At 42.6% G+C, this 26,815-nt stretch overlaps 1 protein-coding gene across 1 annotated transcript in view; it reads left to right on the forward strand.

Moving 5' to 3' along the window:
• Window positions 1–26,607, forward strand: part of LOC139269009 (probable E3 ubiquitin-protein ligase HECTD4) — a 279,923-nt gene extending 253,316 nt beyond the window's left edge. The window contains exons 63-76 of the mRNA XM_070887933.1: window positions 573–796; window positions 2,233–2,384; window positions 3,501–3,607; window positions 5,662–5,785; window positions 5,957–6,147; window positions 6,780–6,926; window positions 11,079–11,198; window positions 12,490–12,645; window positions 16,837–16,940; window positions 18,102–18,323; window positions 18,725–18,891; window positions 20,723–20,918; window positions 22,327–22,549; window positions 24,432–26,607. Coding sequence (XP_070744034.1) covers window positions 573–796; window positions 2,233–2,384; window positions 3,501–3,607; window positions 5,662–5,785; window positions 5,957–6,147; window positions 6,780–6,926; window positions 11,079–11,198; window positions 12,490–12,645; window positions 16,837–16,940; window positions 18,102–18,323; window positions 18,725–18,891; window positions 20,723–20,918; window positions 22,327–22,549; window positions 24,432–24,568 — 2,270 coding nt within the window. The 3' untranslated portion in view covers window positions 24,569–26,607. The remainder of the gene's footprint in view (window positions 1–572; window positions 797–2,232; window positions 2,385–3,500; window positions 3,608–5,661; window positions 5,786–5,956; window positions 6,148–6,779; window positions 6,927–11,078; window positions 11,199–12,489; window positions 12,646–16,836; window positions 16,941–18,101; window positions 18,324–18,724; window positions 18,892–20,722; window positions 20,919–22,326; window positions 22,550–24,431) is intronic.
• Window positions 26,608–26,815: the final 208 nt, after the last annotated feature.

Consider the following 26,815-nt stretch of genomic DNA (forward strand, 5'->3'; position numbering starts at 1 on the left):
CTCACAGGTGGATGTTCCATCTATTTGCTACTGCCAGTGACTTGTTATGATGGAGGCCCACTGAAACCCACCTCACATGGTGGTCTCAATGCCTCCATCAGTCGTAATATAGACAATATTATTTACTGTTGGCTAAAACCCCACGCACCATCTTGCATCTGTCCCAGAGCATTGTTTTGTAAACCTCTAATTCTGATGCCCAGTCTGCCCGCTCGGATGGATGTAAAAGATCCCATGGCACTTTTCGAAGAAGAGCAGGGAGTTCTCCCGATGTCTTGGCCTACATTTATCCCTCAACCAACATCTCTCAGATTATCTGGTCATTTAACACATTACTGTTTGTGGGACCTTGCTGTGTGCAAATTGGCTGTTGCGATTCCCTACATTACAACACGTACTTCATTGGCTGTAAAGCGCTTTGGGACATCCCAAGGTTATGAAAGGCGCTATATAAATGCAAGTTTGTTCTTTTCTTTTTAATGTTTAGGAAAAATTGTATTTTTTAAAAGTGAATAAATAAATAAGCATCTCCTAGATAATCTAAAACTTTATTTTGCTGCTTTTTCATGTAGGTGATAAGGTGGTTCCTGGAGCACGAGATGTTCTTGCAGAGATATTCCGAAGCTGTATACACTCTGAGCAGATGCTGAGTCTTGCCCCAGCCAAACCTATCAAAGTTTCTGACATTTTCCTCAGTAAAGAACAAATCAACTCCCAGACACCAGGAAACTTGTTGCAAATATTTTTCACCAACGTCCGGCCACCAAAGAAAGTTCTGGAGGATCAACTCACGCAGGTGTGTGCTTTGGACAAAGGTCTGCATTGGTTTTGTTTGTATTTTGTAGATGGGCCATTATGTGTAGTATAACTAGTAGCAAATGACGAGGGTTTCCTATTACCATGTGATGGATAATTACCGCACTCTGCCAATGCCTAATCTCAGCTGTGTTGTACAGCACAACTGGCTTAAAGGTTCCTTGGCAACCTCAACACTCCTCAACTAATATCACCAAAAATAGTAACTAGTCATTCATCTCATCAACATTTGGATGATGTTCCTGGCATCAAAAGGTTGCTACAGTGTCAGCTATGGCTCAGTGGGTAGCACACTTGCCTCTGAGTCAGAAGGTTGTGGGTTCTGACTCTAGTTTGAGCAATAGTGGGTGAGGGACAAAAATCAGTTTTGTGGTGATTACATCAAGAAAATTAATAATACCTTGTGGTTTACTATAATATTTATGGAAAATTGACCCAGGCATTGAACTGCAATATAAAATGATAGAGAATTAGTGAACTTATTATGCAACCACCATTATCTACTAAGTGTAGGGTGCAGACTGATATTTGTCACTGATGTAAATGCTGCCAAATCAATTACCAAGTTGCCAATTTTCAAACAAAACAACATTATAGTTTTTTGTTGTTTTTCATAAATTTACAAGCTTCCCAAGGGACCTGGTGTGATGCAGCTTAATGCTAGATTGAAGATATGTGTTATATAAATTGAGAATAACGGTTACACACTCTTATGCAGTTGGGTGGAAATATGGACATGAAAAGAGAAAGAAAAGACGGTCAGGCTCCCATCAGCACTCATCCTACATACCTGATGGGGCAACCTGGTACACAGCCCTTCCAACTGTTAGTAATGCTAACTTCTGGGGAGACAAAATCAAAGTAGCAGAATGAAACATATAGCCAATTTCGGGGAGAACGCTGGGAAATTCTTTCTTGACTCCGTGAGCTCCAGGAGACCATAATTACCAATGGCTCATCTCTTGGTGAACTTAACTAATCCACAATATGTCACAATGTTGTCCTCGCTGAGCAGCAGAACGAAACCCTTCTTACAAGGACTGTAGCGTACCCATACTTAGCCACTGGGGCAGGTGATTGGGCCTCACAAACATGGCAAGAGTTTCCTTGGGTACTGAGTTTCTTGCTGAAGCCAAGTGGGGGCACTCAAAATAAAACAGCAAAATAACACTGGAAATGCAAGCTAAGCTCTTGTGGTTGACCATGTCAACATTGATTGATCAGTTATTCAAGGGACCTTATTGTACTCATTTTTATTCACAGGAATAACTTTGAGGGGGAATTAGTTCAGAAATGCCATCTTTTCTGTCATATGAGAATCTATTCTATGGACCATTGTTATAAACACACTTCAAGCTACTGTGCTTTGTACAATATGTAATCTAGCCATTTCTGCTTTTTGTTTAAAATTGCAAGATACTACGAAAATACGGAATACCCAAACCGAAATTCGACAAGAGCAAGTACAGTAAAGCAGGAAAGGAGCAGCACCCGGGAAAAGTAGTTAGCACAAAAAGACCGATTGGTAAAGCTCCAGGCAAAGACAGGTCCGTGCTGAACAGCGTCAGGTTTGTTGTGTTTTTTGGGGTTCACCCCTCTTAAGCAGGATTTTAGGTACAGGCTATAGTTTTAAACATCACTTAAGGTGAGGGGGAATTAAATCGTGCACTCTGAAACTGCAGTTAAAAATCAACTTGCTGTAAATCCAGTGGCTTGATTGCACCAATGTAAATATGGCAGCCCCAGCATTTACACAAGATGGTGACCTGGCTCAGCAGTGCTCACAATGTTATATAAATGACATCTCTCGATCTGCAGTTCATGGTAACTGCACAGCCATGCTATGACTTTGTCAGGGAGCACTGGTTTGTTACAGAATGCTATATGCAGCTGCATTTCCTTAGGGTCACAAACACACACTTAATACATTTGTGTGAAAATACAAAGAGGGAAAGAAAGATTGGATTAAGTGAGAGCGAGAAATAGAAAGGAAAAGTTTTTTTAAAAGTAAACATTTTAAATTTGACATTTTTAATATCTCCAATAGCAATTAATACCTGAAGGAAGAGACACCACACTTGCAATACTTAATTTTCAGTGCCAGAGAGGTTGATTGGCAGTAATTAACAATTATCACATTGTTAAAAGGTACTTGCACTTGAAATGACCAGACTTAACTTTCTGTGGCGGGTTTAGTTTGTATCTACCTTGTAAATATAGCAACTTCACGCCATTCATTGCATTTCAATGGTGAGGCAAACAGAGAAATGCCATTTTCGCCGAGTGAGCGGCATAATTCAGAAAGCAATTTTTGGATTTTGGCATTCAAACGTATGTCTGCTCCTTGCCTGAAGTTGCTGTAACACTTGCGTATAAATAATGGAGACGCCACTAGTTTCATTATTTTGAGAGCAAAATCTGGTCTATTATCTTTCTTTTCCCTGCCCTTCTAGCCAGGCAACTCTGAGGCTCTTTGCAGCATCTTTAAATGTTGCTCTGATTTCAGATCAGCCATTTTCACAGACCAGGGATTATAAATTGAAGCTTATCCTGATCTTTATGGCTCAGGAGCACAATACCTGAACCATCCAAAGTTGGTGACATCAGCTATATCTGGAGATCAGGAAAATAGTTTAAAATACTACAAAAGAAAAATATTTCACACTGAACTTCTTTTGGAGCAGAACTGCACTAAGTGAGAAGAAACCAATTGTGAAAGCAAAGTCACCTGAAAAGTGCACCAAACCTGATGACAAGGACCCAGAGAAATCACCAGCAAAGAAACAAGAAGGTAGGTTCAATTGGTTTTATTGTAATATTCACTGCAATACTGTACTTCTGTAATTACTGGTTATTTTCGAATTGAGGGCAATTTCAGTCTTCTCTTAGAATTCTTTGTCATCTTCACCTTAATAAACGATAATTCTCTCTGCTGCCTTGGGACAATGTATTCATACAGTGGGCAGTGTAATTGTGCTTCACGAAACCAAATGTATTGTTTTATTTCTGCCACCCTTGTGATTCATGAATTCTTGTCAGTTGTGTCCTTATTCCGTTAATTTGCTTAATCTGATTTGTCTACACCTTGGCTTTGTCAGGAAACCTTCAGTTTCCATCAACATATTTTAAAGTCTGTCAGTTTTTGCCTTTACTCTGGATGCTGGTGATTGTCCTGATTATGACCTGTCAATTACACCAGCCATTTTTGCCACGATTGTGCACCGTTTTTTGGCGTGAAATACTCACTTTCCAACTTTTGGCAACGTTTGGATGCCACGCCGACCGTGTGCGCCAGTTTAACATCTGTTGGCGCCGACCCGAGTCAAAACGGGATCGGGTGCTGTTTTTGTGGACGTAATCGATTTTGGTGTCCACGACTTTTTTTCAGCGTGGGACGCACTGCCCAAAAGCCCCGCAGGAAAAAGCCATACATTAACTTAAGGAATTGGCGCGGCGCACAAGATGACAGGAGCGAGGCTTTTTGGAACAAGGGAAGATTATTTCCAGGCCGAAAGGACCGCTCCCCCTGCTGCAATCCCGGACCAAAAAGAGTGCTTCCCCCTTTCCTTTCGCCCCCCCCCCTCGCTGGACCCGCTGCAATCCCCGGCCTAATGGCCACCCGTTCAGTCCCGCTCCCTCTGCGAGTTGAAGTTTGGGATTGGGGGGGGGGAGGCAATTCGGCCGGGGATTGTAGCAGGTCCAACGATGGGGGAGCTGTGGCCGCGGGTCCACCGGGGGGAGAGGTCCTTCGGGGTCCAGGATTGCACCGGGGAGGGGTCGGTGGCCACAGATCTAGCGGTGGGAGAGGTCCTTAGTGGGCCCGGGATTGCAGTGGGCCCAGCGGATTTCACTTTTTTTTAAATGCTGGATTGTATGGTATAGAAATGAGCAGGTTATCATTTTGGGGTACAGAATACAGCAGTGATCAACTGCTAATGATGTCTATGTCTTGGTAAAGTTGTCTTATGATCGCGAATCCATCAGTGTGAATGTCATTATGAATCAAAGACAGAAGCGGGCTTCAGCTTGCTTCAGCGTCTCTGGTTGCCCTGGCAACTTCAGCTTTTCGCGCATGCCCAGAGTTTTTAAAGCAGATTTGAAGCTCCACCCCCCCCTCCCAGACTAACTTCGGAGAGCACTGCGCCAAATTCAAATAATTTTTTGGCGAAGAAGGTCCTGATTTTTTTTTTTGCCACGAACGTACACAAAATTGTACATGAACGTGCGTGGGCGCCAAAAGTCCAACAAAGGAAAATAGGGGCCATTATCATTCTAAAATGTTCTTGTCATCAAACTTGTGACTCCTATCATTTAGTAAACAACTTGGAACTTGCAATTTTTCTTGTAATCACCGCTTGTTAAGTCTTTATTCCATATTATTTGTTCTCCTTTACTCCCTGCTCCTTTGGTACGCATTCCACAAACAAAGTGGCAGTTTGGTTGGCCTCTTGAGCTACTAGTGGGTGCAAAGCACATCTGATGACATGGCCAGTACGCATGTTAGTACTTAGAACAATCCTTCAATGCAAACTACTTTAATAGGGTGACGCTTCACACCATTCATTCCTGTACTGCCAATTAACTTCTGGTGAAGCCTGACTTAAGCCAATTGTTGCACATATTTTTCCTAAACTTAATGTCCCATGTGGATTATTAATGCTCGCTCCCTTCCTATGTTCAAGGCGCCCTGTTACGATTTTTAGTAAGGTTTTAAAATAGTTACTAGACTTGAAATAATCTTCCGAGACTCCGGGTATGGGAATTAATTTTGCAGCTGAGACGGCGCAACATTGGAACATTGAAAGTGCCCTTCACTAATGCTATGAATCTTTCAATCTCCAATAGTAGCAGAGGAGAAGTATTTAACATTGGACGGTTTCCAGAAATTTGTTGTAGATCGGTCAAAGCAGGACATCCGGAGCGTGTGGCGAGCAATTCTTTCCTGCGGATATGACCTCCACTTTGAAAGGTAAGTAGAGTATTAGAGAATTATTTTGAAAGTTAATAAACATCATTGACCACATTGTAAAAATTAGTTATGTGCAGATGTCATTCTGTCTAAATATTACCAGTACATTTAAGCATATGATGCTCGGCCACATTCAGATTGCAGTTTCAGCAATTTGTTTATCTGCTACAGGTGTGCCTGCATTGACACCAGACACGCCCAAAGATCCTGCAAAAAGTGGACTCTAGAGATGGATGTTGCGCTTGTACAGTATGTCAACCGTCTTTGCCGCCATCTTGCCATCACTCCAGGCCGACTCCATCCTCATGAAGTCTACCTTGACCCCGCAGATACGCCTGACCCAAGGATTGCCTGTTTATTGAGTAAGTCCTGTACTGATCGTCATCTTCTAGTTACAGTGCTACATCTGTATTACTGTACATATTAGGAGTAACCCAGTAAGTCTTCATTGCACCACAAATATATTCCCATTTACTGGGTCTATAATCTGCTATTGCATGTCTATAGATACTGACGCCCCACCTTTCTGCCACAAGTTTGGAAATTCAGAATCTTAGTTGTTTTCCCAAAGGCGGCAATGGAAGGTGCCAAGATTCTAAGTGGGGAAAAGTGAAGCACTTTGCTAGATGACAAGTAGGGGAAATCAGAGGGCGAGTTACATTGAGCTGTATCATGCACTCTGGTCATTGAACAGCAAGCACCATCATCTGCCAGCCAAAGAATATAGTTTGAGATAGAATACTTGGAAGAGGCATATAATGCATCTAAAAATGGGATTCAAGGTTTCTTTCCCAGTCATTTTTACTTTCTTTGCATTCTCTTCCTTGGATATGAACTTCCTTGGGACATCCCGAGGGCACGCACATGTCCATTCTTAAACCACAACAAAAGACAGTGTTAAATGAAACACTTCATGGCCATGAAATAGATGTATGATGTATTTACCATTTATCCTGTATCTTGCGTGCTATTAATTTTGGTTTACTATTTCTAGATGTTCCAATTGAAAGCCTCCGGCTTCGTTTTGCTCTGCTTCAGTCCTTAAACAACACCTTGGAGACATTCTTCCTGCCTCTGGTGGAGCTCAGACAGACGCATACGTATATGGACAGCATTGCATCACTGCTAAAAGAGGCTAAAGGTCAGATGTCCGACACCTCTCCCTGAAGACTCAGTGTTGTCAGTAGGACTAATTGCGTTATAATATGCAGTCATGCTCTTAGGTAGCATGGAGATAAGGAAATGGAGTATTCACACTTTTCCCGTTTTCTGCAATAACTTGATTAAATATTTTGCAAAATACTTTTTATAAATCTATATTTGTGTTTGGCCTCCTAGGGACACTAGGTATTAAAAGAAATAGGTGGGTTATGCAGATGCATTAGTCACCATTTTCCAAGCTTCTCTAGATTTAGGAATTGTGCCTTCTGGATTGGAAAATTACAAATGTCACTCCATTATTTAAGAGGAGAGATAGGCAGACCTGCCAGATTAACATTCATTGTGGGGAAGTTCCTGAAATGTATCATCAGAGACAGACTGAGGACTTGGACAGGTAACAGCTGATCAAAGAGAGTCAGCATGGATAAGTGAAGGGTAGATCATGTCTGATTAATCTAGTTGAATTTTTTGAGGAGATCACTAGCATGGTGGATTGGAAAGAGTCTATGTGGACTTCAAGAAGACATTTGATAAGGTTCCGCACAAGGGATGATTAGCAAAAATGAGAGCACTTGGAGTTGGAGGTAACCGTGTGATGTGGGTCAGTAATTGGTTGGGAGTTAGGAGACAGCATAGGAATAAAAGGTTGGTTTTCTAATTGGAGGGATGTGACAAGTGGTATTCCCTGGGGATCTGTACTGTGGCCTCAACTTTTCACCATATATATTAATGATTTGAATGAAGGAATAGAGAGTTGTATATCCAAGTTTGCAGATGACACTAAGTTGAGGGGCACAGTAAGTTGTGTGCAAAGGAGGAGGAAGTTACAAAGAGACATGGATAGACTAAGTGAGCAGGCATACTATGGCAGATGGAGTTCAATGTGGGAGAATTGCAAGGTCTTGGATCTGAGAAAGACAAATCTGAATATTTTCTTAACAGTGAAGGACTAGGCGCTGTGGAGAAGCCAAAGGATTTCAGTGTCTGTGTACACACATCACTAAAAGCAAGTTCACAGGTTCAAAATATAATCATAAAGGCTAACTGAATGCTGGCCTTTATCTTAAGAGGATTGGAATTCATAGGATATACAACACAGAAACCGGCCATTCGGCCCAACCAGTCCATGCTGGCGTTTATGCTCCATTCAAGCCTCCTCCTGTCTTTCCTCATCTAAATCTATCAGCATAACCCTCTATTCCCTTCTCCCTCATGCTTGTCTAGACTCTCCTTAAATGCATCTATATTATTCGCTTCAACCATTCCCTGTGATAGCGAGTTCCACATTCTCACCACTCTTTGGGTAAAGAAGTTTCTTCTGAATTTCCTATTAGATTTCATGGTGACTATCTTATATTGATGGCCTCTAGTTATGCTCCCCCACAAGTGGAGAGACATTCTTTCTCTATTCATTCTATCAAAACCTTTCATAATTTTAAAGACCACTATTAGGTCACCCATCAGCCTTTTTTCCAAGAGAAAAGAGACCCAAACCTGTTCATCCTTTCCTGATATGTATAGCCTTTCATTTCTGGTATCATGTTTGTAAATCTTCTCTGCACCTCTCCAGTGGCTCTATACCCATTTTATAATATGACAACTAGAACTGTGCGCGGTGCTCTTTTGTGTGGTCTAACTAAGGTTCGATACAGGTTTAGCATAACTTCCCTACATTTCAATTCTATACCTCTAGAAATAAACCCTAGTGCTTGATTTGCTTTATTTATGGCCTTGCTAACCCTGTGTCACAACTTTTAATGATGTGTATTTGTACTCCGAGATCCCTTTGTTCCTCTATCTCACCAAGACTCTCACCCTCCAAGTAATAAGTGACCTCCCTATTCTTCCTACCAAAATGTACTACCTCTGTGTTGAACTTCAGTTGCCAATTATATGCCCATTCTGCAAGCTTATTAATGTCGTCCTCTAATTTGTTGCAGTCCTCCTCAGCATTGACCATCACCCCAAATTTCGTGTCATCTGCAAATTTAGAAATTGTGTTTTTGATTCCAAAGTCTAAATCGTTAATATAAATTGTGAACAGTGGTTCCAGCACTGATCCTTGTGGAACACCACTACACACCCTCTGCCACTGTGAATCTTTTACCCCTACTCTCTGCTTTCTGTCTTGAAGCCAGCTGGCTATCCATTCTGCTACTTGTTCCTGACTCTGCATTCTCTGACCTTGTTCATCGGTCTATTATGGAGTACCTTATCGAAGGCCTTTTGAAAATCTAGATAAATTACATCTACTGCATTATCATTGTCTACTCTCTCTGTTACCTCTTCAAAACATTCAACGAGGTTGGTCAAGCAATACTTTCCCTTTTGAAATCAGTGCTGATTATTAATTATATTTTTGGTTTCTAGATGTTCTATTTTCTCCTTTTCGTAGGGATTCCATTATTTTTCCTACCACCGATGTTAAGCTGATTGGTCTATAATTCCCTGGACATGTTCTATCCCCCTTCTTAATTTCCGACGCCCCGGGCCCGTACAAAGTTTATACAGACCCAGGAAGGCATCGGAAAAGCCGGTTTTCAGCGCGCAATACACATGCGCTGAAAACCGGCTTTTCCGAAGCTTGACAGATCGTAGCCAGATCGGGTGTGAGAACAGTTGTAAGGGCAAGTTTGGGCTATTTACCCATATCTTGCACGGCAAATGTCCTCAAAACTCTTGCGCCTGCTTTTTCAGGCATAAGAGTTTAAAAACATAGAAAAAGCATGATTAAAATAAAAAAATTTAAAACACTTATGTTAAAACCCTGCCCACTCAGATAATGTTATTTTAAACCCCATCCCTAACTTTTTTTTTTAAATTGGCAATTTTTTTCTTTATTTAAAAAAAAATGTAACATTTTTAATTTCTATTATTTTATTGTGTAAGGTGGTTTTTGAATGTTTTATGTATTTTTAAAGAGTTTTGGGGTTTTTCTCATTCATTGTAATAGGAGATTTGTAACTTAATAAAATTCTATTGCAATGAATGAGAAAATACTTACCTGTGATTGGGTGTCCAGGCCCACATGACCCCTGCGGATGTCCCGATATGCATGCGCTGCACGTCGCAGGGAGAGGAGGCCTGTGGATCAGGAGTTCAAGTGGGTGCAGCAGCTTTAGGTAAGTGCGCATTTTATTTCTATCCTTTATTGATTTGCCCGTGGGAATTTCTGCCCCACTGTATTATGTTCGCTATCCGCCAGTCCTCTGACACTACACCTTTTTCTAACGAATCATTAAATGTGTAGTAAGGTCTCTGCTAGCTCTTCCCTAGATTCTTTTAAAGTGCGTGGATGCAATCCATCCTAACCAAGGGTTTTGTCCTTTGAGTTTGATTAATTTATTTTATACAATCCCCCTCTTTATTTTAAAAGTATTTATCTCATTACTAATCTCATCATCCAATGTCATGATCACCTGTTCGATCTCTCTGGTAAATACTGAAGCAAAATCATTATTTGATATTTCTGCCATCTCGCTAGAAACATAGAAAATAGATGCAGGAGTAGACCATTCGGCCCTTCGAGCCTGCACCACCATTCAATAAGATCATGGCTGATCGTTGCCTATCGTGTTATCCGGTCTATCCCTTAATAGCCCTATTCCTATCCCAACTGTTCTTTATTGATGTCTGTAAAATGTTTTACTATTTTGTTTTATGTTTCTTGATGATTTAATTTCATAGTTCCTCTTTGCCTTCCTAATTTTTTTTGACTTCTCTGCTAATCTTTTCGTATTCTCCCTCATCAGAGCATGGGATTGAACCTTCTGCCCATCCATTACATGGTGCTGCACATTGAGGCTTCAACCTGCGTCTAAAAATCAGTCAATTAATTCTTGACAGATCTGTGCATTTTCAAGCATCTTGCTGATGATAAAGATGCTAATGGATTTGATACTGTAGTTTCTATGTTCCAACACTAAATCGGATGTAATTCTTCAATGTCTCTCGCTGTTTCTGTTGTCTGCTGCAGTTCAGCCTAATTTCTGTCTTGCCCTGTTGTCACCGATTAATCTTCCTATTTGTAAATTTTTCACAAGTTAAAGAACCAGAGTTCCAAGTAAACTGTAGACATGCTCATAACTATTCTGATGATGTCCTTGTTCATATGTTCTTTATTTTCGTATAGGGTTAGTCTTTTATGATACTAAAGTAGCTGTGATGAACCGGGTTCTGAATGCAACAGTGCAGCGGACTGCAGACCATGCTGCACCTGAAATAACTCTGGATCCTCTGGAAATAGTGGGAGGTAAGAGTGGAAAGGCTTGAAGTTCAGGAAACATGTTTTCTGTCATTTGGGTGTTGGTTGGTGCAGTGGAGGTTTGTGCTTTCCATAGTATCAGTTTGACTCTGTGGTAGCCCCAAAGTTCTGCATTCCACACTTTGAAGCAGTTCACACTGAAAGCTGAAATATGTTAGTTTTGTGTTTAATAAACCACCTGGATATCTCAGTTCTTGGAGAAGGTACTAGTTGAGGGCTGATTTGTATCTTATTTTAGACTTGGAAAATCAGAGTTTTTTCTTAACCATTTTCCAGATTGAATAAGATCAACGTTACTGCCATCTATATTTTGTATTTTTATTTCACCTTTTAGTTCCATCTTTTTAAAGGCAGCTACTGATTGGTAGGTTCAGCCTATCGGAGGCACCGATATCCTCGTGTTCAGTACACTGCAAGAGATTGGAGTATTTATTTCCAAGTTTTTTAAATTTCAGTTTTCTTTGTAGTTATCTTAATTTTTAAGCACCTTTTTGTTTTTAAAGACAATCACTGGTTACTCAGCATTTTAGTGACAGTTTAGGAAAAAAAATGATGTATTCTTGCATGGGTAAATCCAGCTTTTGTAGTCACTACAGACTCCAGGCACCTCTCTTTTGTAAGACGTGTGTCTTTCATTAGATCAATTCGCTCAACAACTAAAATGTAAACTTAATTTAATTTTTACTTGTTTACTGCTTTTTTTATGTATGTTTTAAGAGTCACAATCATCATCATCGGCAGTCCCTCGAAATTAGAAGCAAACTTCCACTCTAAAAATGAGTTCTTAGGTGGCTGAACAGTCCAATACAGGAATTACAGTCTCTGTCACAGGTGGGGCAGACAGTTGTTGAGGGAAAGGGTGGGTGGGACTGGTTTGCCGCACCTCTTTCCGCTGCCTGCACTTGATTTCTGCATGCTCTCGGCAATGAGACTCGAGGTGCTCAGCGCCCTCCCGGATGCACTTCCTCCACTTAGGGCGGTCTTTGGCCAGGGACTCCCAGGTGTCATTGGGGATGTTGCACTTTATCAAGGAGGCTTTGAGGGTGTCCTTGAAACGTTTTCTTTGCCCACCTTGGGCTCGCCTGCCATGTAAGAGTCGTAAATAAATGCACTAAAGTGTGCGAGAGACAAAATTAGAAGCAAACTGAGTCAATCATGGTAACTAAAAGATACAGAATGTTTTGATTTATTTCTGAGCAATACCATTGGAGATTTTAGTTACTACTCCATTTTAAATCACTGGCATGCTCACAGTTTTCCTTTCTTTAAACCATCCTAGGTGAAATTCGTTCATCAGAGAACACCTACTTCTGCCAGGCGGCTCGACAGCTGGCATTAGTGCCTTCCTCCCAGCTCTGCGTCAAGTTGGCAAGTGGTGGCGACCCAACCTATGCATTTAATATTCGCTTCACTGGCGAAGAAGTACATGGAACAAGTAAGATGTATAGAGACAGCTTTTTGTTATTAAAGTGAGAATTGCAGCAGCAATACATGAGTTGTGAACACCACAACATGAGAAATAGGAGCAGGAGTAGGCCATTCGGCCCTTCTAATCTGCTCCGTCATGCAACAAGATCATCACCTCCACCTTGCTGCACTATCCCATATATCTCTAATCTCTTGGTATCCAAAAGTCTACTGCTCTCTTTATAGTGTGTGATACTTGTAAGTATAAAGCCTGGTTATAAATCTCTCTTGTTTCCAAACCCCCTTTCTCTTTACTGCCCTCTTTCTCCCCCCACCGCCCCATATTTCTCTCCTCCTCTCTGAAGGCATGGAATCCTGCTGGGGTGCAGGTTCACAGGCAGTTGGTGCCTTCTAGCACTTCCCCAAGTGGCCTTTTTCACGTGAGCCTCGATATTAAGTATTGACAAACTATTTGACATTGCAGAGACAGACCAGTCAGTTACTGTGTTCACCTTGTGTCCAGGCATCTATGCTTTCCAGCAGAGGTCACTAAATAGTGGTCAGCAGTGGGAAACCTAGATGATAATTCTTCTCCCTAGAAATCAGTTGCAGCAGCCCAATTGTTGGTCTGGCTTAGGCCAAGCAAATTCTGCACAAAATGGAAATCAAACCGATCTTTGTGATGCACTCGATGGTACTTTTAACTAGTTTCTTATCAAGGGAGTTTACATGCCACAGTTATTAGAAGTATGTATGACTTGGCTGAAGAGACCGAGTGCAATGTAGCCAAGTTTGCTGAAGATATAAAGATGGGTGGAAAAGCAAGTTGTGAGGAGGACACAAAAAATCTACAAAGGCTAAGTGAGTGGCAAAGATTTGGCAGATGGAGTATAATGTGAGAGAGTGTGAGGTTGTACACTTGTGGCAGGAAAAATAAAAAAGCAAATTATAATTAAATGGAGAGATTACAAAATGCTGCAGTAAAGAGAGACCTGGGGGTCCTTGTGCATGAAACACAAAAAGTTAGTATGCAGGTATAGCAAGTAATCAGGAAGGCAAATGGAATGTTGGCCTTTATTGCAAGGGGGATAGAGTATAAAAGCAGGGAAGTCCTGCTACAGCTGTACAGGGTGTTGGTGAGGCATACAGTTTTGGTCTCCTTATTTAAGGAGGGATATACTTGCATTGGAGGCTGTTCAGAGAAGGTTTACAAAGTTGATTCCCGAGATGAAGGGGTTGACTTATGAAGAAAGGTTGAGCAGGTTGGGCCTATATTCATTGGAGTTTAGAAGAATGAGAGGTGATCTCATTGAAACATATAAGATACTGAGGGGCCTCAACAAGGTAGATGCAGAGAGGATGTTTCCACTCGTGAGGGAATCTAGAACTAGGGGGCACAGTTTAAGAATACGGGGTCGCCCATTTAGAACCGAGATTAGGAGGAATCTCTTCTCGGAGGGTTGTAAATCTGTGGAATTCTCTGCCCCAGAGAGCTGTGGAGGCTGGGTCATTGAATATATTTAAGGTGGCGATACAGATTTTTGAACGATAAGGGAGTAAAGGGTTATGGGGAGCGGGCAGGGAAGTGGAGCCGAGCCCAAGATCAGATCAGCCATGATCTTATTGAATGGTGGAGCAGGCTCGAGGGGCCAAATGGCCTACTCCTGCTCCTATTATGTTATGTATCTACAACCTAGCCTGGACCCTGTATGCAGAGAATATACTTTGTCTACTTACAAATGCATCTGATGTAATTCATAATCTACCATTTTTAATTTTACTTCACGGAAGGATATTGCCAATATTGCTCTGTGTAACTGGCTCAAATCCTCCAGAGTGTCTTGCCCACCAATACTTTATTTTGTTACCTCCCCATGAGAAAGTCCTGATATTTCCCTTTATTGTACAGGACAATTAATGCTAGAGTGTAAATGAACTTTAATGTGCCTAAATCTCAGCTGAAATTTTTTTTTAAAGCAAACGCAACTCTTTTGCTTAGTGTTTGATACGGTGTTGCTTTAAGCTTTTTGTTCCTCTTGCAGGCCCCTCCTCAATTTTTGCTTTCTTTTTTCCTTTTCTCAGATCAGATTTTAACTCCCAAGTTATCCTAGAGAGCAGAGACAACTCTAAACTCCCCTTTCCTTTTACTGACCACTTGGTTCAGTTGGTCGTCCTCTCCTCTCCTGAATTAGAAGGTTGTGCTTTTAAATTCCACTTCCGGAATAGAGTACACAATCAATGGTGAAATTTCAGTGTAACACTAAATAATGCTGCATTCTCAAATGTGTGGTCTTTCAAATGAGACGCAACACGTGCTTGTTCTGGTGGTTCAGATGGACTTAAAGATCCCATGGCATTATTTGAAGAAGTGTAGTGAGTTCTCCCAGTGTCCAGGCCAATATTCCTCCAACAATGAATAGCAGCAAAAATGGATCAACTAGTAATTTCTCATTTGCAGTTTTTGGAGCCTTGCTATGTTCAAATTTATTGCCACATTTGCCTACACAATAACACAAACAAATTACAGCTCTGTTCTTCAAAACTTCTATTCTGCACTTAAACAGTAATTCATTGGTTGTAAAATCCTTTGGGATATCCTGAGGATATGATATGGTGCTGTATAAAGGCAAGCTCTTTATTTTTCTTTTGAACTGCCTCCTTTGTGCTTCCTCTCTGTCCTCTCCATCCTTACTTCCACCGCAAGATGAGAGAGATTCTACGATTGTTTCATATTCAAATTTGCTCTGTTGCCATGTCAACCCCAAGTCCAAAATATTTAGTGGTATCTCCCACCCTTTATCAGACTAATTTTCTCCACCAAAGATGCAATGGCCTTCTCTTGTGCTGTAACTTCTATGATTCTACCCCCATCCTTACCAAGCTGCACTTTTCCTGACCACCACCACTACATTGATTTCAAAATCTTATCTCCTCAACCAATCAATTCATAACCTAGCCCCACCCTACCTCTACACTCCTCCAGCCTCTGTCCTTTGTTCTTCTGATTGGTTCACTATGTGTGTTATCCATAAGAGTCCCTGCACTATGCTCCCCGCTCCACCATTACACTCGAGAATTGTTTTGCAATTCCTTCCATCTGGTCCCATCACTTCTAACCTTCAGAAGCCTCATCAATTGCACCTTTGGTCATATCCCTTAACTTTTCAACCTATTGGTGCTTAGGTTTTAGCACCCCACTTTTTGGAGTAAGTTGGAAGTTCTCACTACATTAAAAATCCCATACAAGTGAAAGTTCACAGGTTAGGTGAATGGGCAAATGCATGGCAGATGCAGTATAATGTGGATAAATGTGAGGTTATCCACTTTGGTGCAAAAACAGGAAGGCAGATTAATATCTGAATGGTGACAGATTACTAAAAGGGGAGGTGCAACGAGACCTGGATGTCATGGTACATCAGTCATTGAAAGTTGGCATGCAGGTACAGCAGGCGGTGAAGAAGGCAAATGGCATGCTGACCTTCATAGCAAGGGGCTTTGAGTATAGGAGCAGGGAGGCCTTGCTGCAGTTGTACAGGGCCTTGGTGAGACCACACCTTGAGTATTGTGTGCAGTCCTCCGAATCTGAGGAAGTGCTTGCTATTGAGGGAGTGCAACGAAGGTTCACCAGACTGATTCCCGGGATGGCAAGACTGACACATGAGGAAAGATTGGATCGACTGGGCTTATATTCACTGGAATTTAGAAGAATGAGAGGAGATCTCATAGAAACGTATAAAATTCTGACTGGATTTGACAGGTTAAATGCAGGAAGAATGTTCCCGATGTTGGGGAAGTCCAGAACCAGGGGACACAGTCTAAGTATAAGGGGTAAGCCATATAGGACCGAGATAAGGAGAAACTTTTACACCCAGAGAGTTGTGAACCTGTGGAACTCTCTGCCACAGAAAGGTATTGAGGCCAGTTCGTTGGACATATTCAAAACGGCTAAAGTGATCAGTGGGTATGGAGAGAAGGCTGGGTGGGGTACTGAGGTTGAATGATATTGAATGGTGGTGCAGGCTCAAAAGGACCGAACGGCCTAATCCTGCACCTATTTTCAATGTTTGGCTGGCACAATGTTTTTTTTTTGGCTGCACAAATTAATCTCTCCTTTTAATTAAACACTCCTGTGTCAATGTGCCAAAGCCCCCCCCCCCGCCCCACATGTCTCGAAGATTATTCTGTTTCCAGTGTCTCACGTCTGTTGTTTGGATTCTAGGCGGGTCATTCCGACACTTCCTGTGGCAAGTATGTAAGGAGTTACAGAGTTCAGCACTTTCACTTCTTGTGCCTTGCCCGAGTTCTGCAGCCAACCGAAACAAGGTAATCACTGCAATAGATAACCAGTCGGGTATTTGAGAAGTTAGGTGAGTTAGGTTCAGATGAAATCTAGATGATGAAGACAGCACAGATAGTTTCAGTCATTATTATTCTTTCCTGCGAATCCCGATATGAAGATCCCACCACACATCAGCTTAAAATACACAGCAGGTCTGCCAGCAATTTGAAAGGGTAGAGTTGTTCTGCCGGGGGCGCCACCTAAAACAGTACTGCGTCTTTCTCTGTCAGATGCTGACTGAGCTATTGTGTATTACCACCATTTTCTGTGTTTAGTTCAGACTCCCAGCACTCGCCTTTTTCTTTTTGTTTCACCCCATCAAAGGATTTTGCCCTTGAAGGTTTTGATGCATTTCAGTGTGCTGAAGTAGATTGTTGGCATTTTCACCAAATCATTGGGTTCTAACTTGGACTCGCCATGGCTGTAGTGTGAAGCATCAGTTAACATTCAGTCATACATATAGCAGACTTGGAGCAGGCATTATATTAAACAGAAATCTATACTTTGAAAGTTACAAACAACACTCAGTATTTGAGAGTTGAACACTTGCCTGCAGGCTGTGTGGACTAGTGCGCTCCACCACAATTGTAAATCTAACTGCCGACTACGATTAATGTTGATATAATCATTGGCCTTGCTGGCCCATTCCCAGTGTAGGGATGATCATGTGGGAGCCACTATAGGGACATACAATTTTCGGGTTTGTTGGATCCAACTACATGCCAGACAACAGAATGGGTAATTCCACGTCCGTGCTGTAGAAAACACTGAAAATTGGACAAATTACTATCAGAATTTTAAAAATCTTAGCGATATTGATCTGCAATATTTCCCTAATTACTCTCCTGAAGATGATAGCTTCTTGGTGTGATATAGATTTGCAGGGACCAGGTACCCCGCAGTATTTTGTCTTAAGGGGCCATTCTTCGTGTGTATGCTTGGGCAGTGAAATCTTAAGCTATTTGGTCAAAAGGATTGACATCCAAGCTTCGGTCCTGTTTTGCCTGATGTCTGCATGCCAGCAAGCGACGGTGGATAGTGATCGGGTGTGGGCACAGCAGTCTCCCCCACACCGCTTCACCTGTCTTAGATTTTTACACTAATTACATTGTACATCTTGTGTCTGGTTAAACATTTATTTTTAGGGCAAGCACATCCTGACTCCTGGCCCAATAACCTATACAGAAGAACAGTTGCTACATTTCTTTGGGCAGTTACTTGGAATCGCTATCCGAGCTGATGTCCCGCTCCCTCTTGATCTGCTCCCAACATTTTGGAAGACTCTAGTCGGTGAGCCACTGGATCCAGAATTTGATCTGCAGGAGGTTGACATCTTGACGTCCAACTACATCAAAAAGTTTGAGACTGTAAGTAGTTCAGTACCGCGAGGGCTCGTATTTGAAGATTGCACTCTTTCCCCCACCTCCTCTCTCTCTCTCTCTCTCTCTCTCCCTCCTCTCTTCTTCGCCTGCCACTCCCTACTTTTTGAGGGGTCTTGGCTTTTTGTGTTGGGGTTTACCTGAAGGCCTGGATTTTGAGAATGGATTCCTCTTCTACATGAGGGGTTGGGGCACTGCATGGAAGAGCTTTGGAGTGGAGTTCCGCATTTCCTCACATGCCTACTCCCTGGAGGTTTTGGGTCTTGTGATGCAAGGGTCATGTACGTATGCAGTTGGTATTGAGGCTAATTCATTAAGAGGCGTGATGTTGGACTATTTTCTCTGACTCGTGTGTTGGATTGTGCTTCACATAATTCTGGTAATTCCAGGTTAATGATGAGACAGAACTTGAGGCACTGTGTGCTGAAGTAACATCACATCACTTGACCACAGAGAGCCCTGAATCTCCCAACAAGCCGTGTTGTAAATTCAGCTACATTACTATGACTGGCGAAGAAGTGGAGCTGTGTCCCGGAGGCAGGAATATTGCTGTTATGTGAGTAAATAAGTTTACATCAATATGGGCTCAGTCTGCTCTGCAGCAGGTTTAAATACTTGCCTCCCAACCCTGCTGCTTCGAGTTCTGCTCTGCAGAGAAGGAGAAAACTACAGTGTTTCACCTACTGCAAGTTAGCCCTATATCAGCAATCTGGGAGCAGTACTGAACAGGATTGTATCTCGATACACTGTCTTCCTAGCTAAAGGCTAGGAGAGCTTGAAGAAAATTAGAAAAATGGGTAGGAATGAAAGAAAGGTGTAAAATAACATTTAATGGCAGGATTTAGTGGTAAAGAGTAAAAGAGGCAATTATTTTAGATGCCTAAATTGTTTTTGGAAGGGAGGGTGTTTTTTTCTCTCCTCCATCCCAACAACTTGTCGGTTTGCAATGCAGCATATTTCAGTCAGGAACATGCTGAGTAACTTGCATCTGGGAATGGCAACTTTCATTTAATATAGCAGCTTAACATAGTAAATCGTCCCAAGACTCTTCACAGGAGCGTAAATCAAACAGAATTTGACAGAACCAGAGATATTAGGACAGGTATCCAAAAACTTGGTCAAAGAGGTAGTTTATGAGGAATGCCTTAAAGGGGTGGGGGGAGGAAAGAGAGCCAAGTTTAGGGAGGGAATTCCAGAGCTTTGGTGCTTTGGGAGCTGAAGGCACGACCCCCAGTGGTGGCACGATTAAAATCGGGGATGCTCAAGAGACTAGAATTGGAGGAGGTTACAGAGATAGGGAGGAGCGAGGTCATGGAGGGATTTGAAAACCAAGATTTTAAAACCGAGGCGTTGCCGGACATTTGTGAACGGGACTTGGTGCGTGTTAGGATACAGGCACCAGAGTTTTTGGATAAGCTCAAGTTTATGTAGGGTGGAAGATGGGAGGCCGCCCAGGAGAGCATCGGAATAGATGCGTCTAGTGTAAACAAAGGCATGGATGAGGGTTTCCGCAGCATATGAGCTGAGTCAGGAGCAGACGGGCAATGCTACGGAGGTGGAAGTAGGTGGTTTTGGTGATCGAACAGATATGGTCAAATAGGTTGCGAACAGTCTGGTTCAGCCTCGGACAGTGGCCAGGGAGAGGGATGGAGTTGGAGGTTAGGGACTGGAGATTGTGGCAGGGACCGAATACACGGCTTTCCTTTTAGTTGAAGGAAATTTCTGCTCATCCAGTACTGGATGTCGGACAAGTAGCAGGACAAAGCAGAGACAGTGGCGGGGTCGAGAGAGGTGGAAGTAAGTAAGGAGAGAGCAAGTAGGTAGGTAGAAGGTGTGCAAGAGTGGCTTGGAGCAAGTTGCTGCTTTATTTTGACCCTTTTGGGCGTGCACCTGCCTTCCTACCTCGGGGGAACCTTGGGGAATATGTCACTAGCCTGTGTGATGCATGGCATTCAGAGAAAAAGGGGAAGCAGGGAAGCCTTCTCCTGAAGGCTCAATAAATAAATGACATTGCATTGGACTAAAGAGTTCAAGATGCCTTGGAGACTTCAATTGGTCTTTGTCTGGGGTAAAGAAAAAAAAAAGTGGCCACACCTGATTACAGTCCAGTTTGTGTTGGGAAGTCCTCATGGCAAGGATAGGATTAAGCTCAACTGTGATGCCCACAGTCAGAAAGTCTGACAGTGCTCAGCACCTAAGTTCATTTATGGACCTGAGCAAAGCTGCTTCATATAGAACGAGGAGGTGATAAATGGAGGAAGAGAAGTCTTTTTTTTTAAAAGATAGGTGTGGGAGCAGGTCTCTGCTGCAAAGTGTTGAGCCATTGGCATACTGTATATTCCCTGTTGTCATGCTTTAAGCCCTAATGTTAATTTAATTTTGCACAGATGGGAAAATAAAGATGCATATGCTTCAGCAATCCGAAATTTGAGGCTACAGGAGATTGAGAACACTGACTGCATGACTGCAGTGCGTGCAGGACTTGGCTCCATCATCCCCCTACAGCTCCTGACCATGCCAACACCCCTGGAGATGGAGCTGAGGACATGTGGACTGCCTTACATCAACCTGGAGTTTCTCAAGGTACTTATCATTAATCATTAGTGATGACATTCAGGAAACTAGTTCCTAGCAAGCACTTTGATCCTCAATGCAACTCGCCTTCCTAACAATCTGTCCCATTGCATCATTCAAAATCATCTATTTGTACTGCAAAAGGATTCCGAGATCATCAGCGCAGCTTTGTTTATATGTCACAAATGTGACTTTACCATTCTGCCTGTGGAGTTTCTTGATGTTGGGAAGGCCAATGCAGACACCAACATGGAAAATGTATTGCTGAGTGTATGGATGGACTGAAAGCTCTGTCTGCTGATGGCCTCAGTTGGCTAAAAATGTGTGTATCTTTTTAAAATTCTTTTCCAACATCATCTCACTTGACTATGTAATTTCTTAGTCGGGAGGATGTTGGGTAACTTATTCCCAGGTGTCTGCCAAGCCACTGTTTAGCAAGTAAGTTAAAGGCACATGAGTGGCCCAAGCTCATTCTCCAGTTTACCTCTCTGGGGATGCCCCTGGCATCTATTCGCTTTAACTCCCATACGGTGTTCGCCATGGCCGCAAGTCACCAGTCGACCCTGTCAGCTCGACGATGCATGACCTAGGAAGATCAAAGGGAATGCCACCCCTTAAAAAGCCAAGGGAAGATTAAAATGGAAGCACCAGTGACCACCATTCACCTTTGCTGTTGCCAGTGTTTTGCTTTGTGAGATGATGATCTATATCTCCTGAGATAGCACTGTAACATAAATGGGCACAGCCACTCATATATTTTTTCTGATGATTGATTGAACTGGGGAGCTCTCCAATCACTGACTGTTTTAATCTGAATTGAAGTGCCTTTGAGTAGAGTGAAACCTGGCACTTGCTAACTATAAGACCAGCTAGCTACTGGAACTTGGTCTTACAATCTCGACATGTGCTCACCTCTGCTCCTTAGTACTGTTCAAGTACTAATTATTAGTACTAATTATTAGTTATTATTAATTTTAAAGTAAAGCAGAACTGAGCGTATGAAGTTTGTCAGATAAGCCCGTTACCAGTAACCAACTGGTCTTAGTTAACAAGTGCGCCAGTCACAGGCACCTTCATTCCGAGTTTAATATGGTCAAGTGCAGAGCATTTGCTGACTAAGAATAGCAGGAAAAGTTTTTCGCTGTTGGGCAGTTGGAGAGAAAAATGCATCAGAATGTTAAAGCATATTGCCCACCAAGAATGAAGTTTCAGTGAGTGGGTCCAACTTGTACCTGGAGGAAAAAGTATCTCGCAACTGCCAACATTCATCACCTTTTCCCTGCATTCTTTCATTTTTTGTCACGCTAAATTGCCTGGCCTGGTTATGAAGAAAAAGTGGCCGGTAGTATAGATATTTTTGGTATTGCCGATTGTGGACATGTTTGTGCCTTCACTCCTTTCACTCCCCCTCCCCCAGGCTCACACCATGTACCAGGTGGGACTGATGGAGACTGATCAGCACATTGAGTTCTTCTGGACAGCGTTAGAGATGTTCACTCAGGAAGAACTCTGCAAATTCATCAAGTTTGCCTGCAACCAGGAACGAATACCATTCACCTGTCCGTGCAAGGATGGAGGTCCGGATACCGCCCACGTTCCACCGTATCCTATGAAGATCGCCCCTCCTGACGGAGCTGCAGGTAATCTGAAGAGTTATGTATGTCCTTGTGCTAATATCACAGACTATCGTACTCAGTCCTTTCAGCTTTAAAGTAGCAGTTTTTGAGACTGCTTAGTCACATTGAATATTTCCTACTTTCTCTGAATTCCACACCATGCACCAGCCAAGATGCTAGAGAATGCAGCCTCTCTTCTGGTGATGCCACGCTAGGCTAGGGGCTGATTGGCGTTTCAGATTTTTATCTTCTGCCCATGAAGAAGCACTTGCACTCTGCAGCTCAGAGTGTTACCGACATCAGCTAGAGGTCATCTCACAACCATTTTGAGGGGGTGGAAATCTGAATTGTTCCTGAGAAACCAAATTTCTCTCTTTACAGGATAGCACACTGTTTCAGGAAACCTTTGGGACAGGATAAAAATATGATGAATCACAGAACTGGGTAGGATGGGAATATTCACATTTAATTTTTGTTTATTTTTAAACAGAGTTGGGACGAAAAAGTTCAAGAATTGTTCAATCTAGTTACTCGTGAGCAGTAATGATTTGAAACACATCAATTTACCGATCTTGTCCACAACCAGAAATTCCTCATTTGAGCTGTACCACTGTGGAAAGAAGTTGAGCAGAGGAAAAGGCACTTCTCACCAGAGAGGAAAGAAAATTAGAATCAACCTTCCAGCAACTGGTTTCAGAGTGGCCTTGTTAGTAGCATGATGATGCTCAGTTTCCTAGCCATAGGTGGTGCATGACATAAGGGAACCTGGAAGAAAAATATATTTTAATGTGGGCGGTATCCGGACCTCCATCCTTGCATGGACAGGTGAATGGTATTCGTTCCTGGTTGCAGGCGAACTTGATGAATTTGCAGAGTTATTCCTGAGTGAACATCTCCAACACTGTTACGTGGATAGACTGGAGAAGCTGGGGTGGTTCTCCTTGGAGCAGAGAAGATTGAGAAGAGATTCAATTGAGGTGTTCAAAGTTATGAGGGGTCTAGACAGAGTAGATAGAGAGAAACTGTTCCCATTGGCGGAAGGGTCGAGAACCAGGGGTCACAGATTTCAGGTGATTGGCAGAAGAACCAAAGACGACATGAGGAAAAACTTTTTTACGCAGCGAGTGGTTAGGATCTGGAATGCACTGCCTGAAAGTGTGGTGGAGGCAGATTCAATCGTGGCTTTCAAAAGGGAATTGGATAAGTACCTGAAAGAAAATATTTTGTAGGACTATGGGGAAAGGGCGGATGAGTGGGATTAGCTGAAGTGCTGTTGTAGAGAGCCGGCACGGGCTCAATTGGCCACATGGCCGCCTCCTGTGCTGTAACCATTCTATGATTCCAAGAATGGGCTGGGGGCTTTCATCATTCAACTGGTAAGTTCATTGGCCAGATGTGTCATTGGGCCAAGAAGATCCACGATTCAATTCCCAATCTCTGCTGAGTTGCTCGTCACTGTTAGGGCAGTGGTAGAGCAGCTGAAATTTGGCATGGCATCTCCCAGTTGAGGGAGGGGAAAATCAGTCAGGGGTCCCAGTCCTAATTGCTGCACAGAAATACTACAAGAAGGTGTGTAAAAAAAAAAAATAGACAAAAACATAATCGGGCTCGGCTATGTTGTGCCCAGTGGCTAAAAAGTCCATTAAAGCTCAGAGTCCGGACTTGCACATCAATAGCTGCTGTCTGTGGAACCAAGTATAAGAGGGAGCCTCACCTTCAACAATACACCGAATGCCAGAGAATACAAATGGGTCCACAGAATGAGTGGATAGTGAAAATAGGAAATAGCAGGATATCATAGAATCATCAAAACCTACACAAGATGGATTGTATGTGTATTGGGATATATACTGCTAGGAATTGTTCAATCTGTTTAACTTGTCTCCTCTTGTTCCTTTATGTTCAGGTTCACCAGATTCCCGATACATCCGGGTGGAAACCTGTATGTTTATGATCAAACTTCCTCAGTATTCCTCACTTGATATTATGCTGGAAAAGCTCCGCTATGCCATCCACTACCGTGAAGACCCCCTCAGCGGCTGAGCAGGACACACCGGGAATTCCCAGATCCTTTCACAACAGACAGCGATGCCCGAGGACCTCCTTTTTAAACCCTGCTTTTAAGAAAGAAAAGGAATCGCGGTGGAAGTGCGGATGGAATCCGAGCCGCAGTCGGGAGCAGTTCGTCCTGAACCGGTTACGAGCAAAATGCTTCCATGCTGGTGCAAACATTCTTTTTGTAAATTTCCATTTCTATTGATGGACTCAAAATGGTGTCTTGCTGTCTTGTCAAGCAGCTATTCAAGAGCGTGCGGTGCTTTTACCACTACAGCGGTGTACGTTACTGTACCTTTAAAACACAAACGCTTGTGTTGAAACAGGATAATAGTTCATTGTAGGATATAACTGTTTTTATACTCTGTGATCTTAACTTTGGAGCAGCATTTTATTCTTCATGCTCTACATTGGAGGAAAAATTATTTTACTTTTCCTTGTGCACAAGCACACACACACACACACGGGGACATCATTCAAAATTAGGCACATCTTCGCTTCCAGATCAGCTTTGGCTTCTAAAATGTCGTCAAGTATGTGCGCACACAGGCGTGCAACAGAATCGAAATGCTCCAAAGTTAACTTGTTGTGATCATCAGTGTACAAGAAGACCCACCTCCATCTCCCGGAAATGAACCTTTTAGTTATAGGTGGATTTATAAGAATCATGTGACCCTTTTCTCTCCTCCTCCTTCCCTCCCCCCCAACCCCCCCAAAAAAAAACAAAAGTGAGTACTTCTGGTATCTTGGATCAGCATATTTACCAGATATCTACTTTGCCATCAAGAGCCTCTCTCAGCTGTCTCCTTGCTTCATTTTGCAGGATTCTGTCACACTGACTGGAAGCCCTTGGCATCAAATATTTACTTGCTAAGTTCCCTGCTTACCGTCCAGTGGTATTAAGGCAGCCAGTAATGTAACCAGGACCCTTGAATTGGAGCTGGGTGTGGAGGAATTTAATGGCTATCTCATTTTCTACTGACAAAAGATCCTCAAAATAGACTATAATTCAGCAGAGCCTGGTAACAAGATTGAGAATGGGTGGTATTGAGACAGTTATCTGGAAACTTATTTTTGTGCCAGAGGTCAGTTTCTGACGTTGTACAGTTGCCGGTTCCGTTCACTCCCTTCATTTTCCTATCTTTCAAATTATATCCATTCCCAGCTGAGTGGGTGGGCAGACTGCAGCTTCCTGGAGCTCTTGTCACATTAACAGACCACTTGGATGCAAGTGAGTGTGGCCCCCAATACTTCCAAACCCTTTTTTTTTTCCCTTCCCCTCCCCTCCCCCATGAAGTGTCTGGCCTCTGCTTGGCTGAGACTGCCTTGCATAGAGCATGCATTGTAACCATAAACCAATGCATCACAAGTACAGTCCCCTCTCCTCATTTTAAATCTTCTATATTAAAGTTGAAATGCAAGCAGTAGCATTAATGAACGAAAAAAACTATCCTGCTGTAGATTTGATCTGAAAATTGCCCGAGTTACATACAAACCTTCGCACACGGCCCAATACACACATTTCCACCCTTGGGTTATTTTGTGACTCAAGTCGTGTAATTCAGTAAGTTTCTTGAGTCTTACTTTCATAGCCATTTTTGAAATGTCCAGGACTGTTTTGCAGCTTTTATGCATAATTACTAAACATTCAGCAGTAAATTGGTTAACTGCATTGTAAAATGCTATCCTTGGTACCAAATGTTGTAGATCATCATTACAAAGTATACTACTCGGAAGAAGCATTGAACAGGTACCATGGCTTGGCGCACTCGCTCGTCACCCCCAAAGTTTACAACTTTTATCCAAGCCATTTGCAGTTTAGTTTTGTGTGTGTGAGGAAAAAGCATATTGGTACCAGGAGTAGGAATGGCTAGCACGCAGTCAGAAGGGACATGTAAGCTGCAAGAACAACATGTAAATGGTGCACAATGGTGACGGGAGAGAGGGCATAGTTCAGACTCTCTACGCTGAGCTGCTCCCCTCTCTCGGATCTCTAATCTGTGTGGGGAGCATTCACTGCTATCTAACCGGCGTGGGTGGGTGGGTGGGGGGGAGGGGGGAGGGAGGGAAAAGAAAAGAGGTCTGCATCGTAAATGTAGATTGAGGATACAGCCAGCGATCACAAGCTGCAGTTCGAGATTAGAAAGCTGCTTTAGTATCTGAACGTTCTCCCTTGTACGCAAAGAGGGTGACTGAAGGGACATTGAGAAAAGCTGTTTGAGTTGTGTTTTTGTG

This window comes from Pristiophorus japonicus, chromosome 8 (genome assembly GCF_044704955.1).
Source record: "Pristiophorus japonicus isolate sPriJap1 chromosome 8, sPriJap1.hap1, whole genome shotgun sequence".
NCBI classification, from domain to species: Eukaryota; Metazoa; Chordata; class Chondrichthyes; family Pristiophoridae; genus Pristiophorus; species Pristiophorus japonicus.